Source organism: Alexandromys fortis, unplaced genomic scaffold (genome assembly GCF_014885135.2).
Source record: "Alexandromys fortis isolate MF-2015 unplaced genomic scaffold, M_Fortis_MF-2015_v1.1 scaffold_12, whole genome shotgun sequence".
Classification (NCBI taxonomy): Eukaryota; Metazoa; Chordata; class Mammalia; order Rodentia; family Cricetidae; genus Alexandromys; species Alexandromys fortis.
In genome coordinates this window covers 5,158,388-5,184,148 of record NW_026067937.1, presented here as the reverse complement: position 1 = coordinate 5,184,148, position 25,761 = coordinate 5,158,388, and the positions used below count along the sequence as shown (strand labels likewise).

The following is a 25,761-nucleotide window of genomic DNA, read 5'->3' as shown; positions in this document are numbered from 1 at the left end:
TATGGTGGCTCACAACCATCCATGATGAGATCTGGTGCCCTCTTCTGCCCTGCAGGCATACATGCTTATAGAACACTGTACATAATAAATCAATCTTTTTAAAAAAAAAAAAAAGAAAGAAAAGATAAGAAAGATATAGTTTTTCCCAAATGATAAGTCACAAAGAAGGTCCATTCTTGGAGGTCATTCAGCCTTACAAGGTCTGAGGAATGGCAAGGGGTGATCCCAGAGACAAGGAAATGGGATGGGGATGATGGCAGGTAGTCTAGGCAAGGACTAACTGACAGATACAGAGATCAGTGTGCCCAGCAGGGGTAGGGAAGCAGGCAGGGAAACACAGGCTTGGAATAGTGAGGATACTTCACTCAATACCTACAACTCATGGAGAAATCTCATGGAGAGAAGAAGGGAAGGGATATTCAGGCCAGTTCATGGAAGGTTCTGGATACACCCGGGCTTTTCCTTAGAGAAAGGAGGAAGGGGAATCTGTAAGCAGAGACTGTGCGTTTGTTTCCCACACCAGGAGTCATCCTCAGGAGCCCTACCCCGGCACAAGGCTCTGTTTAGTAGCTAGGGACACAAGGTGAGCACAGCTGTGCAGCCAGCTGTGGTACAGGTGGGATTAAGACAGGACGGACAGAGTTGCTGGCCCAAGACATAAAAGATCCAAATGGAGAGTATATAAAACAAGAGACACAAGACTTAGCCACAGTCACATTCTCCATGATGGTCAAGAGAGGAAACACTGGGGCTATTGCCAGAGGGAGGAGATGATATTCATATTCTGTTCTGTAAATGGGATTTTCCCTTTGCTATTTCTTGCCAGATTTAGAGATGACAGAGATGACACAGATTGTTTTTCGGTTTCTGGTTGTTAGGCTGAGTGGCTCTGTCCTCCAACAGGCTAGACTTGAGACCAGACACCACTGTATTCCTCAAGAAGATCACAGTCCAGTAGGCAAAGCAGGTATACAGTGACCACGTAAGAGCAAGGTAAGCATGTGACAAAAGTAGATGCAAATTACCCGTCGCCACGGGAACAGAGATATGAGCAGACCACCTATCCGCCATGGGAACATGGGCTACTTCTGCCGTCAGTAGGGGGAAAGAACAACAACACCTGAAGAAGAAGTTTTCCAGGTACAGCAAAGGCCAAGTGAGAAGCCATGAAAGGTTTCGCGTCATGGTGGGAAAGAGAAGGTATCTGGTGAGGGCAGCAGCGTGGAGCCTTGGGGAAGGAGAACCTTAGGACCTTCAGGGCAGGGGAACCACAACGGAGACAGCTGTCACAGCCTGAGATGCTAGGCTCCAGAGCTTATACCTAAGCTGGTAAAGGGGAGGCTGTTTCTACAGAAGCAAAAACCCTGGTGAAGTCGTCATGGGAGTGGGGAGAATGAGACTGGGTCCTCCTGCCTCGCCCAGGCTGACTCAGAACACTCTGTGTAATGTAACCTAGGCTGGCCTCAAACTCACAGCAATTCTCCTGCCTCAGTTTCCAGAGTACTAAAACTATAGTTATGAGTTACCGTGTCATTTTGTTTAAATTTTTGACCCATGAGTCCTTGTTTGGTGAATAGACAAACCAAATCCTTATGTTGACTTGTTTAAGATCTGCCCTCTACCAGCTAATGACAGAAAACCATGTCTCTGCCAAACCTCATCTATAAAACTGAAATTATCTAAGTAACTCCCACAGGGGATTGTTTGAAGGAGTGAGTTGATACATGCCAATCATTTAGATGTACACTTGACATACAGTAAGTGCTCAATCAATCTTATTATATATGATAATCGCAACCCTCTTAACCCATAAACCCTTGTATTCATTTTAGTATTCTTAACTGGGGCTTTGGGACTTCCCTGTATGCTGAGTTTATTGCTTAAAGAGTCAAGTGTTATTTCAAGAAGCTTTTCACTAGGTGTGCCAAAGACTCCAGCTCTGAGGAGTGTTTTCGGGCCCTGGGCCGAACTTTCTGTCAGTGTTCTGAGTGGCACACATCTGGGGGCTCCCGTTGCTCCCCAAGCCTTCCAGTTCTCTTCACAAGTCCTCCTTTCCTGTAGCCAGGCTACAGGAAATCCCAGGGTCTGCAGAGAGCTAAGCCTTGTCTCCACCCTCCCTGAGCTCAGCACTGAGGGGCCAGTGGGGCAGATGAGCTAGGCACAACGCTGCCCCTGCTCAGAGCAGGGGAGGATGCTGGAGGAATGAGGAAAAGCAGAGTGTCTAGGGAAGAGGCTGGAGGGGTGGATAAGGGCTTTACCCTCTGATGGGGAACCAAAGCCTATCATTTGAAGCCATGGTGCCCTTTAGGGCCACAGGATAGGTTTCAAATGACTCAAAGAATCTGTGTTTTTAGGAAATGACGGGGGAGCTGGAGAGATGCATCAGCGGCTAAGAGCACTCGCTGCTCTGGCAGAGGACCTGAGTTCGGTTCCCAGCACCCACATGGCAGCTCACAACTATCTGCAACTCCAGTTCCAGTGGATCAAATGCCTTCTTCTGGCTTCCGGAGGAACGCAGCACACACACTGTACCCACACATGCATGCAGGAAAACATCCATATGCACAAAATAAAAGTAAGGCATAAAATATTTTTTTAAAATGGAAAGGATTTCCTTTTTCTTTTTTAAATATGGCACAGTTTCTCCAGAGGCCACGAGACCCAAGACCCTAGACAACACAAGACTAACGAGGCCTATGTTGCCCACTTCCTCCAAGAGTGGGAGGAATTTAAAATAAAATGAATATGTGGTTTCTCTTGCTTCTAATGACCCTGAGAAAATACTGGGTATAACTGGGAAGGTGCATTTCAACAGGGCCCTTCCTCCATCTCACGGCCTGGACTGAGAAAAGTGCTTACTATAGCTATGTGGGTACCGTATAGAAAGACCTGCCTGGGAGGGTAAAAAGATACAGCCAAATTAGCGATGCCAGAGGGCAGTGGGGAGCTGTGGGAGAGTTCTGATCAAAGAACTGTGGAAGGTCACTCCCCTCGCCACCTACTGTGGAGAGCAGACAGAGGGAGGGTGAGGACTGAGGAGGGAGCCGCAGAAATGTAGGCCATCTTGGTTTCCCTTTGCTCTGACATCTCCACCCATTTCTCTAAAGAATTTCCAGAGTCTCAGCGTCAAGGCCTGAGATGGCGGGAAGGCCCGATAAGACCCTGCCTGGTAACACCCACCAGGAGCAGCTGCCCGCTCTTGGGTGGGTGAGGCTCAACTTAGTCCTCACAGAGGGCCTCCACAGAAGCCTAGCAACTCAGTGTTTGTTGACTTGGACTTGCGACTGATAACATTCCACTCCCCCAGGTTCCAGCTAATTATCCTCGAAGTCCTCGGCTGGAGGAGGCAGCGTATTCTGTCCTGTACTTTTAAGCCATCAAGGGCCATTTTGTCTTGATGCCTCTGGGATTCTCCCGTCAGAGCGGAGACCTGGTCAACTCCCTCTCGGCACTGACACCACAAGGCTAGCTAATGCTTGCTGTATCTCTAGCGCCCTGGTTGTTTGGTTTGATCTTTTGTTAGTTTGTGTTGTCAACCCTGTGGGACAGGGGCTAGGGCTGACTGTGGGAAATACTCGTGATTCACAAGCAGCTTCCTCCCTAAGTGCATCACTCCACAGCGCCTGGCTTCAGTACACCCAAGGTGGCCGAGTGTCCACCAAAGATGTTCAGGTATCTATGCAAGACAAATCAAAGCACATGTCGTCACAAATATTTCCAATTAAACATTTATAGCATCATTATTCATAATAGCCCAAAGTGGAAACAGCTTACATGCCCATCAGTTGGTGAAAGCGGACTCAGTGTCTATCGGCTGGAGAAAGATAAACATTTGGCACAACAGAACGCTCTTCCCCAGCGAGGAAGAACAGGAAAATAATGGTATGTGCTACCACACCGAGGAGCCCCGAGGACTCTGGTCCGAACAAAAGAAGCCAACTGCAGGGGCTACATAGGCTATGACTCTAGCTGTACGAAGTGTCCAGGAGAGGGTCCAAAGAGACCAAAAGGAGATTCCTGGCACCAAGGGATTAAAAATGCTAAGTGTCAATATGGCACAAAGTTCCATTCTAGGGTGACAGAAATACTCTCAACTAGATTGTGCTGCAGGTTGCCTCATTCTGTAAGTACTAAAATTTAGGTCCTATAAATCCTATTGGAGATAGACAGGGGATTGAACCCAGGGCCTCTCAGATACCTTATGAGGGCTCTATCACTGAGTTCCATCCCCAGCCTCATAAAACATGTCATAATAAAAACCGTTCAAAACAAAAGCTGGTCCTGGCAGAAGAGGCTCAATACATCTTAGATACTATCACATAATTCTTTCTAGAGTACATAAAAGGAAAGTGATTTTGCACTTAAATTTTCATTAAAAGTACTATTTCTTGAAAGGTCATTAAGAAGTATATTATAAGATGCATACATATCCTAACAAGGAAATATTAGCACATCAGCAATAAATGTCATCACCAGAAACAACCAGCACTCCCTTTCATTTGCCAAAATGTGTCTGTTTTATAAGGAGATCTGATTAATGCATCTGGAACTAGAGGAATCCAGCATCCATTTAGAAGCAACGGGCAAAATCTTAACACCACTCTTCATTCCAGAGCGCCAGTTAAGTGTCCGGCAATAGATGCTCGGTGCATACTGACCCAACCATGCTTAACATTTCGTCACAGTGGCTGTTAGAGCCATCATCTTGGTCTTCACGCCACTCGTGAAACAACCCTTGGCTGTCTCTAATGTCCAGCAGGATGCTCTATGGGGTTGTGAAGGTGAGTTAGGCAAAATCCGTATCCTTGGAGGTCTCAGAATACCTCAGCAGGAGGAACACAATTATAAAGCAATTACTCATGCTATGTGAGATGGCATATGGACTTTGATACTGCCGTGTACACTTTTAATACAAAGGATATAGGGGAGGAGCCCTGGCAAACAAGATGAGGGCAAGAAAGAGAGTGTTTCCACCATGCAAAGACGCAGAAGTACAACTCTGTCAGGTGCTAACGCAGCTGTTCTGTATAAGGAACCACGAGTTTTATTGAAGGAAGAAATATCACAGAGAAGCTGGTGACCTCCTCGGAGTTGGACAGTAACCCGAAAGCTGAGCATCGGATTGTTGACCTTTGGGGAGACTGGACAGGCCCCTTGAGGCTGATTTTGACAGGCAGAGCTCTCTCTGGCCGACACTGCGTTCGCCTCTTCCCCTGCTCCACCCTGCTCTGCATTTCTTGCCATCTCTACTGCTGCTAAATGGACGAAAACTGAATCCTCGAAAGACCGCTTATGCAGGCAATGAGGTGGGAAGGCCCAGGTGGGTGCGGGGACAGGAAGTCAGTCACGTGACACAGAGTCCAGGTCTGAGCCAAGGTGGGAAGGATGGAGGACAGAACTGTGTTGGCTTGGACACTGGCAACTAACGGGGCCAGGTAGAGGGAGAAGGGAGGGAGGGGAGAGTCAAGGAGCCATGTCTGAGCATGCAGAAAAGGCAGAGAGGGGGAGAGAACAAGAGCCTAAGACAGCACCTGAGGAGAGACATCTGCTGGGTGGGTCCAAGTGTCCTAACTGTACACTCAGGTGACACAGGGAGTTCACCCAGAAACTCTGTTCTAACAAAGTCACATGACATAGATGCTGACCACACATTTGAGTAACACAGGACACATGCTTTTGCTTAACCAAAGAATTTCTTTAATAAAGTTCCTGGACGCTATCAGCTTCTTGAGAAGCTATTCCTGTCTCCTCAAAAGAACAAAACCAGTCTTCTCTCCCCCTACAGGACAATGTAGTTCCCACAATGACTGTGCTCCCCCTACAATGTAGTCCCCACAATGACTGTGCTCCACATACAATGTAGTCCCCACAATGACTGTGCTCCCCCTACAGACAATGTAGGTCCCACAATGACTGTGCTCCACATACAATGTAGTTCCCACAATGACTGTGCTCCCCCTACAGACAATGTAATTAACACAATGACTGTGCTCCCCCTACAGACAATGTAGTTAACACAATGACTGTGTGCCATGCAATGTTAATCTCTCCTTTCCCATGTCTGTTGTTTTTAGCACATGACACACCACAGGAGCCCCTGTGTACAGTTCCACTAAGAACTGTGTTAAAGCCGGGCACCTTCATGCCACACTCAGGAGGCAGAGACAGGTGATCTCTGAGACCAGCCTGGTCTATACAGGGAGTTCTCGGCCAGTCAGAGCTACAAAGTGACACCTAGTCTAAGGAACGGGCAGAAATGGAAAGAGGGAGAGACAGAGAAGAGGAAGGAAGGAAGGGAGGGAGGAGGGAAAGGAAGGGAAGAGAAGGAAGGATGGATGGACAGACAGGCCGGCCATGTCAAGGTCCAGCTCTGAACCATTTCCCTTTTCCATGGGGAAGCAGGTCCAGTATTTCTAACTCCGGGGTTAGGAATTCCTAACTTCAGCCGGGATCCTAAAAATGAACAAGAGTGCAGCCATACAGATCTGTAACCAGCAGCAGAGCTGCAAAGAAGGAATCAAAATGAACTGCTCGATAAGGTTATTGTTTTCAGGTGCTGAAACTTTGGGGTCATTTGCTACCACAGTACCATTGGCCAAAGCAGACTAATTAATGAAAGCGCAGACACAGTGTAGGCAAATTGAAAATTTTAATGAAAAGTTAGTGAGCTGTCAAACATCCTTATTATGGAAACCAAGGAGCTATACAATAGGGCTGTGGTATTATAATTGTTTTGGTTATTTGAGTGCATGTTATAAGGACAGCTTAAAGAATATCCACGTTGCCTTGATAGCTCTGGCTACAGCCCCTGCTTCCTAATGAGTTATGGACATCAGTGGTTAAGCGCTGGATGCTTTATGGGTTTCTGCAGAGATGGGCGGATGTGGCTCGTACCAGCTTGTGAGAGCTGATGACTAAATTTTCAGAAATTCTGTGAGCTACTTGTTAAACAGTCATTATTTTTAAATCAAATTACAAAGTTACAATTAAATGTCATTAAAAATCAATTGTTGACACAGGCAGTGCTCACATTCCATGGTTCCAATATGCGTGAATTTCATTTACCACCATTTAGTTAAGTAACACTAATTTGCCTATAATATAGATTCATTTTTAGTTGTCACAGCACGAGTGTCAATGGCTACATAAGTTAACTTTGCTAACCCTTGAGTCTACAAATCACGAACGCACACCTCTCGTGAACAGTGGCCGTCATGCTACATTTTCAAAGACTTCCATTGACTAACCACTGCCCATCTGCCATTGGGCTCAGGCAGACAGCAGAGTGTGTGGTTGAGTTCCTTTTCCGTCTTACAGAGTAATAAGCCTACATAACATTTTACAGAAGTGGATAATCAGGAAGCTGGGAAGGTATCTCAGTGGTAAGAGCACTTGCTGTTCAAATCCCCAGCAACCACGTAAAAAGCTGTTATGTACCTACAGTCCCAGCACTGGGAGTGGGGTCAGGATGGAGAGAGGAAGAGACCAGTAAAAAACCTACCTACAGAAATAAGGTAGAGAGAGGGGAGGGAGGGAAAGACATCTGGCATGGCATCCTCTTCTGACCTCTGCACACATGTGCACATGCAAGAGAGAGAGAGAGAGAGAGAGAGAGAGAGAGAGAGAGAGACTTGTCTAGTAAAGAGGAAGGAAGAAGAAAAGGCAGTAACAGAGGCAATGACACTAGACTACAAGGTGAATGGACTCGGAACTATTAGCTGATTGTGGGAATGCTCACATGTGCTGCTCTGATGTTTCAGACAAATCTGGGGGACTCAGGAAGGACAAATTTATCAACATACATGAACAAAATGGTTCTGAGAAAAAAAAAACACAAAAGATATCCTAGGGAGAAAGCAACATGGGTGGAATTCATGTTGGAGAAATTCCCAGACAATCACAATAATGAAAGCACTAAGCACAAAATGCAAAGAAGCTCATCCACGCGTAGTCAAGAGTTTTGCCAAGGATGGGAAAGGTGTCGCCTACAGGAGAGTTACAGGGTAAACCACTCTTCACTCACTTGGCCATGTTTTACATTATTATACTACATGAGCTTCTTTCTTTTCTCCAAACAGTTCACCATGATAGACTTTGTGAGACCTGCACACTAAAGTTCAAAGGTCATGAAACAATTGTAATTTTCTTCTATTGGTTACAACTTTGCAGGGACTAACTGCACACATCACTCCCACTTTCTAGTCAAGCTACACACTCTATTATCTCCACGCTCAGCACTGTCTCTGTCTGTTGGATCTCAATCAAAATGCTGTCTCAATTCATGTCAAATGATAACAAGCAAGCGGCTTGAAGTTGTGCCTGATGGAAGTATCTACCCTATGGACTGGCAAACACCTGGAAGACTTGTTGATTGTCTAGAATTAAGTGTTGGAAAACCTAGCACGTGCCTGTAATTTCAGCCTTAGAGGGCTGAAGCAAGAGGTGTGTGAATTCGGGGCCAGCCTAGACTACATAGCAAGAACTTAGACAGGTAGGTAGGTAGGTAGGTATGTAGGTAGGTAGGTAATAATACGATAGATGGATGAACAGATAGATGTCCGACAGGCAGACAGAAAAAGGTGTTGGAGAAACCACTAATGCAAATTCAATCCAGGTCTCCTTAGCAGCTGCACATTGTGAGGCAAGCGCGCTTTAGAACCTGACAACGTGTCAGGCAGAAGGACGAGCTCAATCGTGCCATTATGAATGAGATGTTACACTATGACTTTGTTTCACTTCAGCCCCGGGGGGGGGGGGGAACACAAACATTTATGCCCTAACTATTCATCAATTAAATTTAAATCAGATCTTGAGATCTGTTGAAGCAGCTAGTAATGAAATACTCAAAGCCTGATGTTTTTTTTTGTTCTTTTTTTTTTTTTTGTCAAATCATACCTGTATTAAAGTCTTCAGCTACATACACACACAAGAATTTGGCAAAATGCAACCAACATCCATTGATTCCATCCTATGAGAACTAATATGGAATTTATAAAGTGTAAGCACTTGTTATTGATTTATAGAAAAGTGTTAACTCCATGTGCACACATCTTCCCGCTTTGCCCAGTGGGCCAATAAAAAACATCTATTGGACATACAAGATGTAGTCAGAAAATGTTATCTAAAGGGGCAAAACTATAAAACTGCTGTTTTCCCCTGTTATTATGAACCAACCACAGTGTCTCTGGGCCTTTTCGTTCTTCTTAGAAACAAAGAAATGTTAAAAAGTGGGGATGAGGTAGAAGGAGGCAATCTATGTTTTCATAAATGGATCTATTTTCCTTCTAAAGCTGCCAAATCCTAGGTTATATTTCCTTTGCTGAAGACAAAATAACCTGTATATTTCTGACTCTGTGCAGGTCTATATGGTGTTAGAGGGATGGATAAACACATGGCATCTTCCTTCAATATACTTGGAGTACTGTCAGTTTTCAAAACTCCATTTGTACGGCTGAAAAACCCCTCACATTGAACTATCATGTCCACGGATACAAGATATTCCCCCTCAGTTCTGCTGTATTTAGAGTATGGAATAAACTTTTAGAGAACTCTTCCTCCCCCTGCTGGTCAGTATAGGACATAGCAATATAATGAACAGAATGACCAACCATCACACTGGATGTCCAGACCAAGTCAGGACGGATGCAACTTGCTTGTTTTTTGCTATGCATTTAAAAACTATGCTTTGAATTCGTTGCCAACATCTGTCTTATTGAAAAGCTAGAGAAGTCATGGTCCGGGGGCCTGCCATGCTGTGTGCTGCTGACCCTCGGGCCTGCAGAGTTCACTCTCCACACTTCTACCTGTCGTCAGTCTCGTCTGCAACACCCCAGCTCCTTCACTTGATTAAACTGAAGCCCAGACCTGCTCAAAATCATACTTAATAACAAAAATGACAAGACAGATTAAATGTAGGCCTCCAAATTCCACTCAACAGGTGACTGTTAAATTCACTCCCTTCAAAGTGTTTTTCTATGTGTGAGTATTCTGCCTGTATGTCCATCTATTCACCACCTGCATGCAGTGCCTTCGGGAGCCAGAAAAAGGAGCCAGTTCTCCTGGAACTGGAGTTTCAGACAAAACCACTGCCAGGTGGGTGCTGGGAACTGATCCAGAGTCTCTGCAAGAGCAGCCAGCACTCTTAACCACTGAGCCATCTCTGCAGCCCCAAATTTATTGATTTACTTAGCAAATACTTTAGTGCCTACTGCAGTCAGGCATAAAGCAAATGTCAAAGATATCATCTACAGGGTAAAAATGGTACAGTTCAGAGTTCCCAGTCAGTGAGAAAGACTGGGTAAAAGAAGGGATGAGGGGCCGTGGTAATGCCTCATAGGCACAAGGTTAAACAGTACGGACATTCCATGCAAGAAATAAATATAAATCAAAATATAGTATGCATGTTAATGAAATGCTCAAAGTTTAATAAAAATATTTTTATTTGTAAAAGCAAAAGGTGGAGCTGGAGAGATGGCTCATCAGGAAGAGTCCCGAGTTCATTTCCCAGCACCAACATGGCAGCTCACACCGTTCCAGGGAGACAGCACCTTCTTCTAGCCTTTACAGACACCAGGCATGCACATGGTGCGCCTACATGCATGCAGGCAAAATAATCATACACATACCAAAAAAGTAAATATTTTTTAGAAAAAAAAGCAAGTTCTTTGTATTCTCCATCTTTAATGGTTAGAACAAAACCAATCATTTAAATTGAGAGTATGGGCATTAATATATTGGCGATTTGTAAACCATGCAAAAGCCTTGCTATAAATCTGAAGTATAAAACAGCAGAAATCGGGCCAGCAAGATAGCTCACTGGGGTAAAGGCACTTGTCATGTAAGCCTGGTAACCAAAGTCTGGTCCCCAGAACCAACAGGGAGCCAACTGCACCACGCTGTCCTGACATCTATATGCACTGTGGCACATGTTCCTGTGTGCAGGTGCATACAGGCAACATATGTAGACACAGACACATACACACACCAATAAGGGTGAAAAAAAAACTCTTAAAATTGCTTGCATGTATAGTGGACTATCGTCTACAGCCATACCACCCTGAACGCGCCCGATCTCGTCTGTATAGTGGACTATCTGAACTTTCTAGTCTGTAAATCTTAAAGTATGTTTCTCTTACCTTCTCAGGCAAATTGCAACAGGTATTATTGTCTAGGATGGAAAAATATATTACTTTTTACTTTCTCTGACTATGCGTCTCATCATATATAAGCACAGAGTCAATGAGATAGGACAGTATCTTCACAAACGGCACAAAAACCTACATGACATAACCCAGAGGTCTAATATAAAACTCTAAAAGCCATGGAATACAGGGGGAAAAAAACATTTAAATATTCACAATCAAGAAACATCTTAGGAAACACAAAGCAAAAACCACAAAGGAAGAAAATGGTGTTAAGTTGGGTTTTATCCAAATTCAAAACTTTCACTCTTCCAAAGACTGTTAAACTAGAAGGAAGATGGCGTCGTGGCACACACAGCAGGGGAGCTGGAGCCCAGGTCAGCTTGGAGAAGGAGACTATCTCTAGGAAGAGAAAGAGACACATTATTCCTCATACAAACCTCTTGATCAAAGCCTGGCACTCATGTCTCTGCCTCTCTCACGTGGACTTCAATACCACCCTAGAGGGTCTTCACGCCTGAAGCCTATTCTCCATGAACCAACCAGACTGAATTTTAAAAAACACAGATTGGGTTATGTCTGACCATCTAAATTCCTTTGATAGCTTCGCAGTGACTGGAATTAAGTCTATGCCCTTTCTTGGCAAAAGGCCGCATGCCCAGCCCCACAGTGGCATCTTCTGTCTCCGGCACCCCGCCCATGCACTGAGCTCTGTCATTACTGGCTACCACTCGTTTTGTTCACACTAAAGCCCATATTCCAGTTAGTTAAACTCCTATGTTGTGTTTCCCTTGTGCACCTCCAATGCCACCTTGCTGGGCACTGACTTGGCTCCCCACCGTGGTGCAGTAAGACCATAAATGGGCCTTCTGCTCTGTCCAGTGACAAACACCCAGCATTTGGAGGTATTTCCTATTTTGAATGACTCGCAGCAGACTTATGATGTGCCAGGCAAGGTAGCAGGTACTGGTTAAATTGTTCACTCAAAAACATTTCTGTGCTGCTATCCTTTCTTTAAGCCCTTCAGGAAAAAAAAAATGTCTATAGCCCTAGCACCAGTTAAATAGCTCAAAATTCTCTGGTATTCCCTGGAATTGAGGCGACTTTCACACAAATCACAAACTAGATTTCATCTAAATATAGGACTAGTATTTTAACCTTAGGGACAGTTTTTTCTTGTTGCTGCTATTTTTATTTTTAAGAACCCAACCTCACAACAGCAACCAAAGAAAGTGTCTGTTAGGTTAGGAGACAACCAGAATGCTCACGTACTGCAAGAGCAAACTAATTCTGAGACTTTGGAATACTGTGTGGCAGTGGCCAAAGAAATGGTATTCTTACATATACACTGCAGACACATGTATTCTCCAAGATGGACAGTAACATCCACAGCAACACTAGTCCAAATACCTAAAAAGGGCAAACTTATCCAAATGATCATCATCGACAACTACAAAAAATACAGACAAGAGAATACTATACAGATATGAGTTTAAATGTAATTATGTGTCCTCTGGAAGACTCTCACCAACAAATACTAAAATATTCATCTGCTTTATGTTCCAACTGAAAAGTTTGTGGAGAAATATATAGTCCCTGGCATGTTTTAGCTTAGCTCTGGATTTGACCCTAAGCACAGAAGTCCCTAACCGCTGCTCTGCTCTAAGGGAGTGTTTCCCACACACCTGCCTACAGACCTCTGTCCAAAGTTAAGGCCTTGAGAACACTAACTGAAGCTGGCTCAGGGCAACTGACATTCTTTCAAAGTCTCGTCTTTCCTTTTCAAAAATCCGTGTGGCTTTCCTATTCTCCATCCATGAACAGCAAACAGAAACACTGCCCTTAAAAATATTTGAGAAACTCAAATTTTCCAGAAAAATGGGTCAAGGTTGTGCTGTGGTTTCAGATATTTCTCCCATGCTGTGCCAGACTACAGTCTGAAAGAAAGGTGGAAAGATGACTAGCTGGCTCTACCTCATGTTCACACTCAGGAGCAGTCAAGCTTTGGACAAGTAACATAAACGTGTTGTACTACGTCCTCATTCACCTGACAAAATTCCTACCACAAGGGGGCCCTGTGCATCAAATGCAATGTCAGTGTGGAGGGAATTTGGAAATGCCCAAATTTCCCATCTCTGCTCTTACGAAATACTGGAGTGGAAAAAAAGTCAGCAAGCTGTTTGCTGCAATATATATATTTTAATTCAAAGTGAATCAACAGTAATACACCATAAATTCTTATTTTGACACTCACCAAAATAGTCACCTGGAAAACCCGCTTTTTGTGACAAAGTACAGAAGGCTTGGTCACATTTAAATCACTGAGAACTAGAGAGAAATACTATCGCAAACTGTAATAGACATTACATCCATAAAAATTTTCCCAGTCCTTATTGTAATATTGCACAGTGCAATTGCTACATGGCAAACTAGTGTAGCATAGAAGTAAAAGCAAAAACAAACCAAAGAGAAAAGCCACAAGAGTAAAACTGCTCAACAGTTAACAGTTCAAACTAAGCCATTGGATCTATAAGGGATCATTAAAATGAATCTTCCTACACCTTGCAGTGTATGATGTAACTTTTACAGAACACAAGCCAAGTTTAAAATTAGCAGTAGAGGTATTAAAATGAAAGGTTTTGCTAACAGAGTAACATATTAATACCCTGAAGAAAAAAATCTAAATATCAAAATAATCGATTAAAAATTCACTTGCAAATTAGCACACAAATATGCAACTTGGAAATCATGCAGTGTTTTATTTAAGAAAACATTAAAACAAAACTATTAAAATAGTTTTAAAAGGATAAAATCCAGATTCTTCTGCCACTATGCTAAAATTGGACTTCAGGGGGATTCTGAAGTTTTAAATTTTGAAACATGTTAAAAAGCTCATGATTGCAGTTAATTAAGAGACATGCCTTTAAAAAGCATTACCGTGGTATGAAAATGCTGACTGTTACCACTTGCTGTGAACTGAACAAGGCTGCTCTAGTCATGAACTTAAAGACAGAAAATGCATCGTTTCTGGGCAGTAAGCACAGCTTACGGGCCACTTCTGTGCCTGTTGTGACAACCAATCCTTGTACTCGGTGTTCCTGAAACAGCCATCACCAGCACTAACGCTTTTCTAAAATGTGAGTAGACAGCAGTAACTTGCTGGGCCACGCTCAAGTGAGAAGAGCAGAAGTTACTTAACGAGTCCACAAATGTGTCATCTGTAGACAGTCCAAGTTAATCTCCGTCTACTCCACTTGTAATGTGTTTATATACATTTCTATGTGTATAAAATGCATAGAGTCAATTACTAAAAACACTGAAACCTGTGGGGGAATCAAGTCCTTCATTTTCAGTGACTAAAAATGTGCTGCTGGTTTTTCTTTATGATCTAATACTGTAATTTTTAAAATCAGCTTCAGGCACGTTTATGTCTTAGATGATTATTAAATAAAACACTGCTTATGTCAATGGAGTAAAGAAAAATGTATCATTAGCTTATAGTCAGCACTGCACTAGAGCTGTACTTGTGGTATGCAACTTGCTTAGTAAAGAAATGGTGTCAGTCCAAAACATTTGGAGTTTTACACTCAAATGTTTTGTACTGTTTATTCCAGTAAATGCTGCAAGTTTATATTCCAGACTTTTAAGGAAAAAAAGTTAAGTCAAGCCTGCAAGATACAGCTTTCTCAAGTGTCTACAATGCCAGTATGAAAATAAAAAAATTAAGTTACATTGATACATCCAAGTTTTTATATGCAGTGATGAGCACAAACATTAATAGAGATAAAATACTGATGCAAATAACACACCCCAAAATAACATAGGCAATTGTTTCCATCATTTACAATACAGTAGTTACAATGACACTCCAAACAGAAAAGCAAAGTAAAAAAATCAAAACCCCAGCTTCTATCTCGTGTAATTAGACTTATACAGAAATTAGAAGGCTAAATAACAACTAGTTAATCACCTAATTTCACAGCTATCTGAAGTGGCAATCGTTATATAGCAGCTTATCTATGATACATTCAAGATAAATGATACAATTTATTACTTGCCTGGAAGCTAAAACACAGCCTTGGTTTAATACCTTTCCTTAAATTCCACCTCTACACTACAATATACTTGAGGTCTATGCAAAAAGTAGCTACCTTTTATATAAGAAATGGATGATTAAGTCTTTGGTGCTGTAAAAGCAACTTCATTTAAACATCACCACCATCACCACCAAGGGGAGGGGGGAGGGAAAAACCCAATACACACTTCCTAAGAGAAAAAGCATGTAATTTCTGTCCCTGACGGAATGTATTAAATAAGCAAACACCACCAACAAGCAAAAACGAGTACTACAATGTAAAAATACTTAAAATAACCAAAACCAAAAACCTTCTCACATGCATAAATGAAAAATTGCACACAAAGAACTCACATCTTTTCAAGCTTCAATAGTAAATATTCTGCTACTATGTATTAAATACTGCATGGTCTGCCCAAGCTAGGATGAAACCACATCATGAATCAATGAGCATTTTGCATTTTCTTTCATTATCTACTCAAGTCATGCCTACTGCACTTCTAAACATTTTATGAAGTCCAATTATACAGCAAACACTCCCAAAATAAACGTAGGTTGTATTGCAGTGTCACTTACTAGTATATAAATGCTGTGCCGTGACAGACACCGACTACCCATTAGTTACTGAATCAAGTTTGCTTAAGCACTACTAACTGCTTGCTTTTCTTGAAGCTAGATCATTCTGAAAAAAAACCAGACAGCAGAATTCAGCTCTAGCAAACATGCTGCCCTCTTACTAAGGAAAAAGCAGCTACTATCTGAAATCATACCACACGAAGCCAAAAAGAACATTACTCTACTGAAAGAAAACTGAAGAGTAGGTCTGAATTTTAAGTGCTGCAGTCCTCAACATTTACAGATAGGTATAACTTGAACAACCTCAAATATTTAAGGCACTATGTGTGGGAACGGTTTACAATGCAGCTGAGATTATTAGAACAACATTAAGAGCCAAGTCTAGGCAACATTTTGCCCATGCAAAAGACACATGCAAATGTAAAGAACAATAGCTCAATTGCTTAGGTTAAGTGCCCCAACATGTACACACTAAGACACAGACAGTACAATTCACTCATATGCTGTAATTCTGACACGTGTGCATCTGTTGCTCTAAGGTCTAGACACAGAATGGCTTCCCAAATGTGGACGTGTCTTGCACTAGTTAGAAGGCAATTTTATAAAAAATAGCAGGAGCAAAACTGGACTTCCGCTCCCATAAGTCACCTGTCTAGAGTTACTACGTAAGAAGATACATGACCAAAGACAAGTTATACCAAATGTGCAAAACACATTAAAAGTGAGAGTTTTTTTTAAAGCTCAAAGTTGTTTAAATTGCACCCAAGTCTACATGATTCAAAAATAATTTTCTTGTGCCATGGCTAATATTTATTAAATACCATGTTTTTATTTTTAATCAAACGTTTGTATCATTGAGCTTCCTCAATATACTGTTTTGAGTTTTCACATATATGGATACTGGCTGAGTTTTGTTGGACTCAATGGAAATCCAGTATATGCAGGTGATGCTGCAATGTAAGAATGTGGAGGGAAGATTGGTTTGTACTGAGTCTGATGAATGGTTGGGGATGGTAACAGACGGGGATTTATGCCCACTGGGACTTGGTGAACTATGCCACTGGGATGGGAGATATTATAAGTTGGATGCTGTAACATAGGTCTTGAGGTACACGGAGAGGCTAAGAGGTGGGCCACTGGGGCAGCACTACTGAGGGTAGCTGAGGACGGGTATGGAAGCAGAGCAGGCTGTCCTCCGAGGTGTGAGCTTCCAGCCAGGTGGGCATGTACTGCTGTGTGGTTAGGACTTCCGTGGGAAAGAGTGAAAGGATTACTAGTGACACTGGTAGGAATATACGCTTGCTGTCTTCGATGCCCGAAGTTTCCATTCCACTCTTGATGTCCGGCTCCAAAGTGCTGAACCTGAACACAAAGAAAACCACGACTGAACAGCACATTCTGTAAGACCCAAGTGAAGACCAGAGGGACTGGAGCGGCTGGGACAGGCAGCTCACACTGGACCTCTCAGTCCAGTTTACCAAGGAAAGGAAACACATGAGCATTGTCCTACTTCTTACTTGTTACCGTTGCCACTTCCAGCCAACATTACTGTCGGTAATTAGTCCCTACAATTTATATAACACTTATATATAAAGCTAACATTCATGCATACCATTTTATTAAACCCCAAAACAATCCCATGGCATAATTATCCCCATTATCTCTGCTCCATATATACTCATCCCATACCACGTACCACACACACACACAAAATCAAAAACTAAAATGATAAAGTAAAAAAAATTAAAAAACCACTAAACATAAATCTCACGCTCACAAATGCACAGAGGAGCACACCTGGCTGAAGTTCAAATGCGGCTGCTGGAATGCTGATGTGGGCTTTTGCTGACGAGCACCCGAGGCAGAAGGCTGGTTCAGCTTTCCGGGGGCAGGCTGTCCTTTTATTAATGGCTGGCATGTAGAATCTGGCAACAATAACCAACAAACACATACAAAATTACAGAGCTGTGATTTCTGCTTCTCCAATGAAACTTAGACATGTGCTTACAGATTTTGTATTATACAACAGTGATCGAAGAACCTTAAGGTAAAATTTAAAGATAACATCATGGCTTCTAAGCACTGGATGATTTTTTTTTTTTTTTTTGGTGTTTTGAGACAGGGTTTCTCTGTGGCTTTGGAGCCTGTCCTGGCACTAGCTCTGTAGACCAGGCTGGTCTCGAGCTCACAGAGATCCACCTGCCTCTGCCTCCCGAGTGCTGGGATTAAAGGCGTGCGCCACCATCGCCCGGCATACTGGATGACATTTGAAGAGTTGGGTTTTGTTTTTGTTTTCTGTGTAATAGATATGACAGGGTCAAGATGGGAATTCAAGGTGACTTTTAACAATCCTGGTCACCATGATCCTAAATTTAAGGACAATCAGAAAACTAAGTTTACCTGTGTTCGTCATGTGCTCATCGACATTCAGTCCACTCTCTATTCCCACTGGGGGCTCCACAGCAGTGCCCACAGCTGGCTTGGCTTCTGTGCCAGCACCAGTCCCCAGCTCTGTGCTTTGCTGAGTGTCCTCCACAAAGCTGCTCTCTGCAAATGGACTGTCATGCCCCGAGGAGTCTGACGTTGGAGAGCCATCCACAGTCTCACACCCACTTTCTTGTTCATCATCTGACATACTACAAGAAAACATTTTTGTATTTTTAATAATCTCCAACACACTAATTGAGATGCTCCGTTATTTTATATATATTTCGTCCTTGGCCAATTTTTTTTCCTCATAGTATTTCCAGACTCTATTCAAACAGATAAACCAAATTCTTCCACTTCAGAAATACCTTTTGGACTCAGCTATTTTTATTTTCTTTCACATTTGCTCCATCATAATAGTTCATAAAATTCCGCAGTCCTTTACCCAGCCGCAGAGGAAGCAAGATGTGACTACCTCGCTGAAAAAGGTACTGAGTCATGTGGCTAACATATACTAGAATGATGGGCTAATATAAGTTATAAGTTAATAAGAAGCCTGAGCTAATGGGTCAATCAGTCTACAACTAATGCAGATCTCTGTGTGATTTCTTTGAAACTTAATGACTGAGGGAACCAGGAAGGACAGAAAACTCAGTCAACAACTCTTCAAGATAAGAAGTACTTACTGTTCCAGATGCTAGAAGACCTCTCAACTGGTAAAACACTTGCTGTGCATGCATGAGAACTTGAGTTCGGATCCCAGCACCCACATACAAACCTGAGTACATGCAGCAGGGCATATCTGTAGCCCTAACACTGGGAGGCAGACACAGAAGAGCTCCGTAGCTTGCTGCCCAGCTAGTCTAGCAAATGGGCGAGCTCCACATTCCATGAGATATCCACAAATATGGTGGAGAGCAACTGAAGATGACACCCAGCATTGGCCTCGAGTCTCCGGAGGCACATGCACAGTGTTTATGAAAATACAAACACATCATATAAACTTAAAAAAACAGAAACAAAACAAAATGTTTGTCTAGAAAATTTGGGTGATAGGGACTTGCATATTCCAGATCCAACTGTAAGGTGAGGTGTCCTGAAAGGCTTTCTGACCAACCCGTAGACAACCCCGATTCCTGAATCCCACTCTTACCACTACCCCAGCCCTCACGAGACCCCACTCCCTGGGATTTCTATATCATTGCCTATTTAATCAATCAATTTTAATAATTTGAGGCATCTCTTTTTATATGCATACTTTCTTTTTACTCTTGAATCTACATGCATATGTTCATGTTTATGATTATTTTATGTGTATATATATGTGTACATTTATATATGTATGAACTAACCAACATCAACCTATAAGAAGATGCACTTGTCTAATCTTGTCTATGCCTTCTGCAGAATTTTGACTAGTAAGTACTCCAACCACAGCTCCTAACTAAAAGAAACAACTTTAAAGCCCAGTGTGGTAGTACAGCCTCTGACTGACAGCTAGGGCTACACAGAGAAACCATGTCTTGAAAAACAAACAAAACAACAACAACAAAACACTAGCTTTAAAATACTTTTCAAATATTGTCACCAATTTTTATAATATAAAATCAAACGTATTTCATAAAAATTGTTGTGGGTTCCAGGTGTAGCGGCTCACACTTTTCATCCTAGCACTTGGGAGGCAGAAGCTGGAGGATCTCTGAGTTCAAGGTCACACTCTGTGAGAGCGCAGGGAGAGAGTTCCGGGTGGCGAGGACAGTCAGGGCTGTTACACAAAGAAATTCTTTCTCCAAAACCTCTCCCAGAAAAAATTGTTGTGGCTCATCTCTCAACATGTTAGCACACCAAAGGAGGCAGATAAGTCAGCTACCAACAGTAGAGATAAAAATCAGAGTAGCTGCTCTGTAAGAGGGTCACTCAGTACTTCATCATGCAAAAATGTATGTATTAGCACTTTAAATTAAAGGTTAGGTTTGTTTGTTTGTTTGAGATAGGGTCTCACTATGTAACCCTGGAAGGCCTTGATCTCACTGAGATCCCTGCCTCTGTCTCCCAAATTCTGGGATTAAAGGCATGCACCACCACAAACTGGAGGTATTTTAATGGGAAAAAAACTGATTACTAAAACTACAAGCTTACAAAATTTATGTAGTTCAAAAGCTGTGTGCAAAACAGCAATCACTGTAGTAAGCGGCAGACACTTACACACGACAGAAAGGCTCAACATTTACGACAAGCTACTCTTAAAATTCCTTTACCTGTTGGGTCTCTTGCAAGGGGACGGGCTGGACTGCCCGGAGGAGCTGGTGCTCAGAGTGCTATCAGGACTGCTGAGTGAACACATCCGGTCAATATTCAAAGTGCTTTGGCAAGCTTCACAATCTAGACTACCTTTACACCTGGGAGGAGGGAAGAGTAGACAGGGGTCAAGAGTGAGAAGATAGTCTCATGCCAGCCAAACTTTACAGTACCAAAAGGCAGGAAACAGTTCAGAATGAGCTACACGAACCCAAATGTATAGCTTATACATTCAGATGAAGGGCTACAGTCATATTCACTCCAAGGGTCACTGACAGAGAGTGTGCCCCAAAGCTGATCTGTGCATCTGGCACTTACTCTCGGAGTGAATGTCTGGGTGAGGTCTCTTCGTCATCAGTGTCACTGCTAATGGTGATCACACTCACGGCAGGACTCGGGGAGTCGGCGATGATGATGGTTTGCCGCTGTTTATCTGAAACCGCCGAGTCCTGTCTGACAGATGCTTCCCGGCTGTTTCGTGCCTCTCCTTCTGAGGTATGATTGTCTTGTGTTTCTACACAACTTACTTCCTCAACATCTTTCCCACTGATTATCTTTGGGGAAATAAATGCTGAATGTGGGATATTGGTATTCTGCAATGAATTACTCCTGCAACCAAAGAAACAATTTGTAATTTTTATGATCAAAATAGAGAAATGATATTTCTCAAAGACATTTTGTAAAACCAAACAATGCAAACTTTCACAAGTTCATGGATGTAACACAGTGATACACAAGAGTTTTGTGAATTATAATAAATGATAACTAAAATACTGCTGTGGTTTACATTTACATACTCTTCTGTATGTGTGATAGCCGAATGTCTACAGTTGCTATAGTACAGGTAGATAACAATCGAAGGGCAATAAAGACAATCTTACCAACTGAAAGCATTTATTTCCTCTCTTCCTGGCTCCCATTCCATTAGTTTTACCAAAATACCTCTGAGAAATTAAGAAGGGAGCCGGCTTAGTGTTTGTATAAAAGCTATAAAAGAGGTCATTTTTGAATAAACAGAGTGACCCTTTAGAGCACATGCAAATTTGAAAGCTTAATTTACTAACGCAGAGGAAAACCACAGTCCATGAACACCAACCTGTTCTGGCACAGCTTAGTTTTCTTGGTAGTGGCAGGCTGAGGCCAGACAACATGTGCAATGCCCACGCTGATAGGCTGAGGGGCCGATAATGTTATCTGATTGGTCAGAAGAGGCTGTGGCATCACCGAGTTGTAATGACTGCTATGTGGAATCATTTTCCTATGGAGCAAGTTCAGAAAAGTGAATTCCTTCACTGTGATTTGTTATGCATCTAATTCACAGAGAGGTTCTGCTTTGGACTTACCCCCAGTCTCCAAGCCTCTGTGAACCAGCCATGCCTTCCGAAGTTAGTGTTGCAGCGGCAGGAGCCATGGGTGTTACCTGCTGCCAGGCAGGTATCAGCATCTGCTGTGTTCTGCCAGACCACGTCTGCTGCATCAAAACACAGCCCAATAAAACAAAGGTACAAATAACACGTCCCAAATTCACAACAGTTAAGGCAACAACTAGTAATTACAAAAGCTAAAGTCCATGGAATACAAAACAGACTGACTCTTACTACTTCCCGGAAGTACAAGCTGACATATGACTTGTATTTAAGTTAAAAAATGAGAGCACATATGTAAAGGAAAAGTAAACTGTGACCAACCTGTGAAAGAACTCCAGGTCGGATCTGCAGTGGCTGTACAGCAGGGGCCTGAGTTACAAGTGGAACTGTATTGTCTACTCTTATGGAGTAACTGGTGGGTTTACCATGCGCTGCAGGAATACCTGGGAAACAGAACAGTCATCCAACAGGGGGAAAATTGTCTTGCAAAACTTATAAAATTACTTTAAATGTATAACAAGTTTAAATTCTGATTCAGATTAGGTCTGTTTCTACTTAAAATTAACAAAATAATCTATTAGTAAAGACGGGTACTTCCTATCTGTTTCTTGTAGTACTTTGTTACAAATACTGATGTCAAATTACTCTGTGTTTATTAAAATGTGCTTCAAAGCAAAATCATTTGTTCTTCCTGCAACTTCTCATTTCCATCTTGAGTTTCCACTGTGGCATTATTTCCTCTCCGTTTCTCTGCTATGGCAAGGTCTGGAAAGACAGGCTGAGGCTCACGATCTTCATAAAAACCTAGTAAAGCAATGTGCTTCTTTCACACACTATGCCTAAGCCATCTCTTCTTCAAAACTGTCAGGACCGCACACACTTGTCACTAAATTAATTAATTTCAAATTAATGGACAGATACAAGGGGGTTTCTGAATCGCATAAATTCATATCCTTGCTATCATATTTCATCCCCCAAAGGAGTAGCAAAAACTATTATACTGCTTAGTCTGATGATCCAACAACGCTTTATCCAACATGCTATAACAGGCTGGTGCCCCAGTAGAGAGCTGCTAGCACTGCAGAACAAATGCTGCCACTGTTAGAATGGTTCAACAAATACATAAATAAACACAGGCAAGACCGATAGCCATTTAATTATGTTATTATTAGTATCTCTTCTCACTGTATCATAAGCCAGTCTGTAAATAACAACTCTTTCTTGTGTTTCTCTATGTAGCTGTGGCTGTCTGGAACTCACTCTGTAGACCAGGCTGACCTCAAATTTACAGATCCTCCTGTCTCTGCCTCTGAGTGCTGGGATTAAAGGTGTGAGCCACCACTGCCCCATCTACCTAAATATTCTCACAATACTCTCAAGTATGTAGGAATTGTAAGTATGAAGCAGTACCACACCCAACTAGGGAGGCTTTGAGAAACAGAATGTCCCAAGACCTGGACCAAAAAAAAAAAGAGCTATAATCAATTCTCTTTATCATAATTCTAAACTTTTATAGCCATCAATTTCGTTACAGACTAGCACATCACTTAATGATGTAATACCATCTAGGAAAGGCATCACTGGGTGACTCTGTCTGCTGCATGAGTAGTCAGAGTACACTCACACGAACTAAGATGGGACCCTATCACTATGCAATGTAATCTCAACAGCTAAACTTCAGCCAAATAGCATGGGTCCATGCAATTTATTATTTTTTTAATGGAGGTGAAGTTAAGTGTTTCTCTTTAGTCATAAGGAATAAAATACTGCAGTTGTTAGTCTTTCTATTTAAAAAAAATCTTAATTTTTTTACTGCCTAACTCTATTATTAAGTGCTAATCCTAAAGAAAACATTGTGTCCTGTTTATTTTCCTCAGACATTTAGCTTACTATCAATGTGCTCTATTTTCTCTGTCCACAAGTGCTCCCATAAGCAATGCTCACATTTATGAAAGCTCTGCATATTCTCTCTTCCTATTACCTTTTTGATAAAACTGAATAGTTGATTAAGATCAGAATTTTCTATGTTAGCAAAACTAATTGATTAGAATTGTTTTAATACTTGAAAACTAGGTACAAAGATTGATAAAGAGTTGGGTGTGGTGGCACACATCTGAAATCCCAGCACTTGTGTGCTGGAAGCAGTATGATTTCAAGTCTAAGGCTACCCTGGGCTACAGAATCAGACAATGTCTCCAAAATGAAAAGCAAATCAAAGAGACAAACAAAAGGACCGCTACTGAGAGCTTCTAGAGATGCTGAGACCGTGTATAAGGCAGACACTACATTTAAGACGTTAATATATTTACTAGCAAATAAGATTATTCCTTAATAATTATAAATCAAATAAATAGATAAAAGATTTGTCTTATCACACTGAAATATCTCTCATGTTCTCTCTGCAAATCGACCTCACCATGCCTGTACTCCCCACCTCAATAAACACCTAAGTTTGCTGTGGGCTCATGTTTCCTTCTCATTTGCACCATGAGGAATCACCTATTTCTGTTAAGACTCCCTGTCTAGATTGAGCCAGACACCTAGGCCAGAGCAGGCCTGATATGGCAAGCTCCATGGAGTGGTAGCGAATTGAGACCAGGGACATTTGCAGAGGCAGGACTGAGCCAGTGACCTGGGCTAGAGCAGACCTGAGATAGCTAACTCCACAAGAACAAATGATGAGTGAGTGGGCCAGAGCCAGAGACTGCTGCGGGTCTGGGCATAAATCTGGGACCTTCGAGGGAGTAGACCTGAGCCAGGACCTCTGTGGGTCCGGGCATGAGTCTGGGACCCCTGAGGGTGAAGATCAGAGCCAGAGACCTTTGCAGGAGCAACCCCAAGCCAGGGACATCTGAAAGAGCAGATACAGACCAGGGACATTTACAGAAACAGGTCTGAGTCTACAACCAAGACCAGAGCAGGCCTGAGACAGCAAACTCCACAGAGCGAGAGCAAACCCCTGGAATGCTGAGCGACCTCCAGGAACAGAGGGACCAAAGGGGTAACTAGAACCAAGGCATTGATTGTACCACGAGGAACAACCATCTGCGCCTTGGATCCACTGACACCTAGAAGATTAATCACCAGAGTCACAGACAGCCCCAACCACACCAACTAGAGGAAAAGATGAGTAGACAAGGTAAGAACACATGCAACAGCACAAAGAACAACATAACACCAGTAAAATCTAGAGACCCTACAACAGCAAGACTTGAACAACCAAATACAGATGAAGCAGAAGAAAATGATCTAAAAAAAAAAATACCTTCAGGAGAATGTTTGAGACTCTTAAAGGGGAAATGAGAAATTCCCTCAAGGAAATGGAGAAAAAGACAAACAAAAAATTGGAAGACATCAGCAAATCCCTTAAAGAAAACCAAGAAAAAGCAATTAAACATATGAAAGAAACTATTCAAGACTTGTAAACTGAAAGCCGAGGGAATTATAGAAATAGAAGTCACGAGAAAATGATCAGGAACTACAAATGCAAACATAAACAGCAGAATATAAGAAATGGAAGAGAAAAATCTCAAGCGCTAAAAAATACAATAGAGGAAATAGACTCATCAGTCAAAGAAAACATTAAATCTAACAAAAGCTTAACACAAAGTATCCAGGAAATATGGGACACCATGAAAATGCCAAACCTAAGAATGATAGGTATAGATGAAGGAGAAAGAAGTTAAATTCAAAAGCACAAAAATATATTTAACAGCCTGGCGATGGTGGCGTACGCCTTTAATCCCAGCACTCGGGAGGCAGAGGCAGGTGGATCTCTGTGAGTTCGAGACCAGCCTGGTCTACAGAGCTAGTTCCAGGACAGGCTCCAAAGCCACAGAGAAACCCTGTCTCGAAAAACCAAAAAAAAATTTATATA

At 42.3% G+C, this 25,761-nt stretch overlaps 1 protein-coding gene across 11 annotated transcripts in view; it reads right to left on the bottom strand.

Moving 5' to 3' along the window:
* Positions 1–13,320: 13,320 nt before the first annotated feature.
* Hipk3 (homeodomain interacting protein kinase 3) overlaps positions 13,321–25,761 on the bottom strand; it is a 108,995-nt gene continuing 96,554 nt past the window's right edge. For 8 of the 11 annotated variants that reach the window (XM_050146931.1, XM_050146929.1, XM_050146926.1 and 5 more), the window contains 9 exons: positions 22,206–22,327; positions 21,861–21,988; positions 21,614–21,775; positions 21,399–21,461; positions 20,836–21,126; positions 20,478–20,618; positions 18,193–18,428; positions 17,590–17,717; positions 13,321–17,154 (listed from right to left, as the gene is read on the bottom strand). In XM_050146931.1, the coding sequence (XP_050002888.1) occupies positions 16,678–17,154; positions 17,590–17,717; positions 18,193–18,428; positions 20,478–20,618; positions 20,836–21,126; positions 21,399–21,461; positions 21,614–21,775; positions 21,861–21,988; positions 22,206–22,327 (1,748 nt within the window). In that variant the 3' untranslated portion in view covers positions 13,321–16,677. The remainder of the gene's footprint in view (positions 17,155–17,589; positions 17,718–18,192; positions 18,429–20,477; positions 20,619–20,835; positions 21,127–21,398; positions 21,462–21,613; positions 21,776–21,860; positions 21,989–22,205; positions 22,328–25,761) is intronic. The other 3 variants (XM_050146921.1, XM_050146922.1, XM_050146923.1) reach the window with 3 other exon arrangements.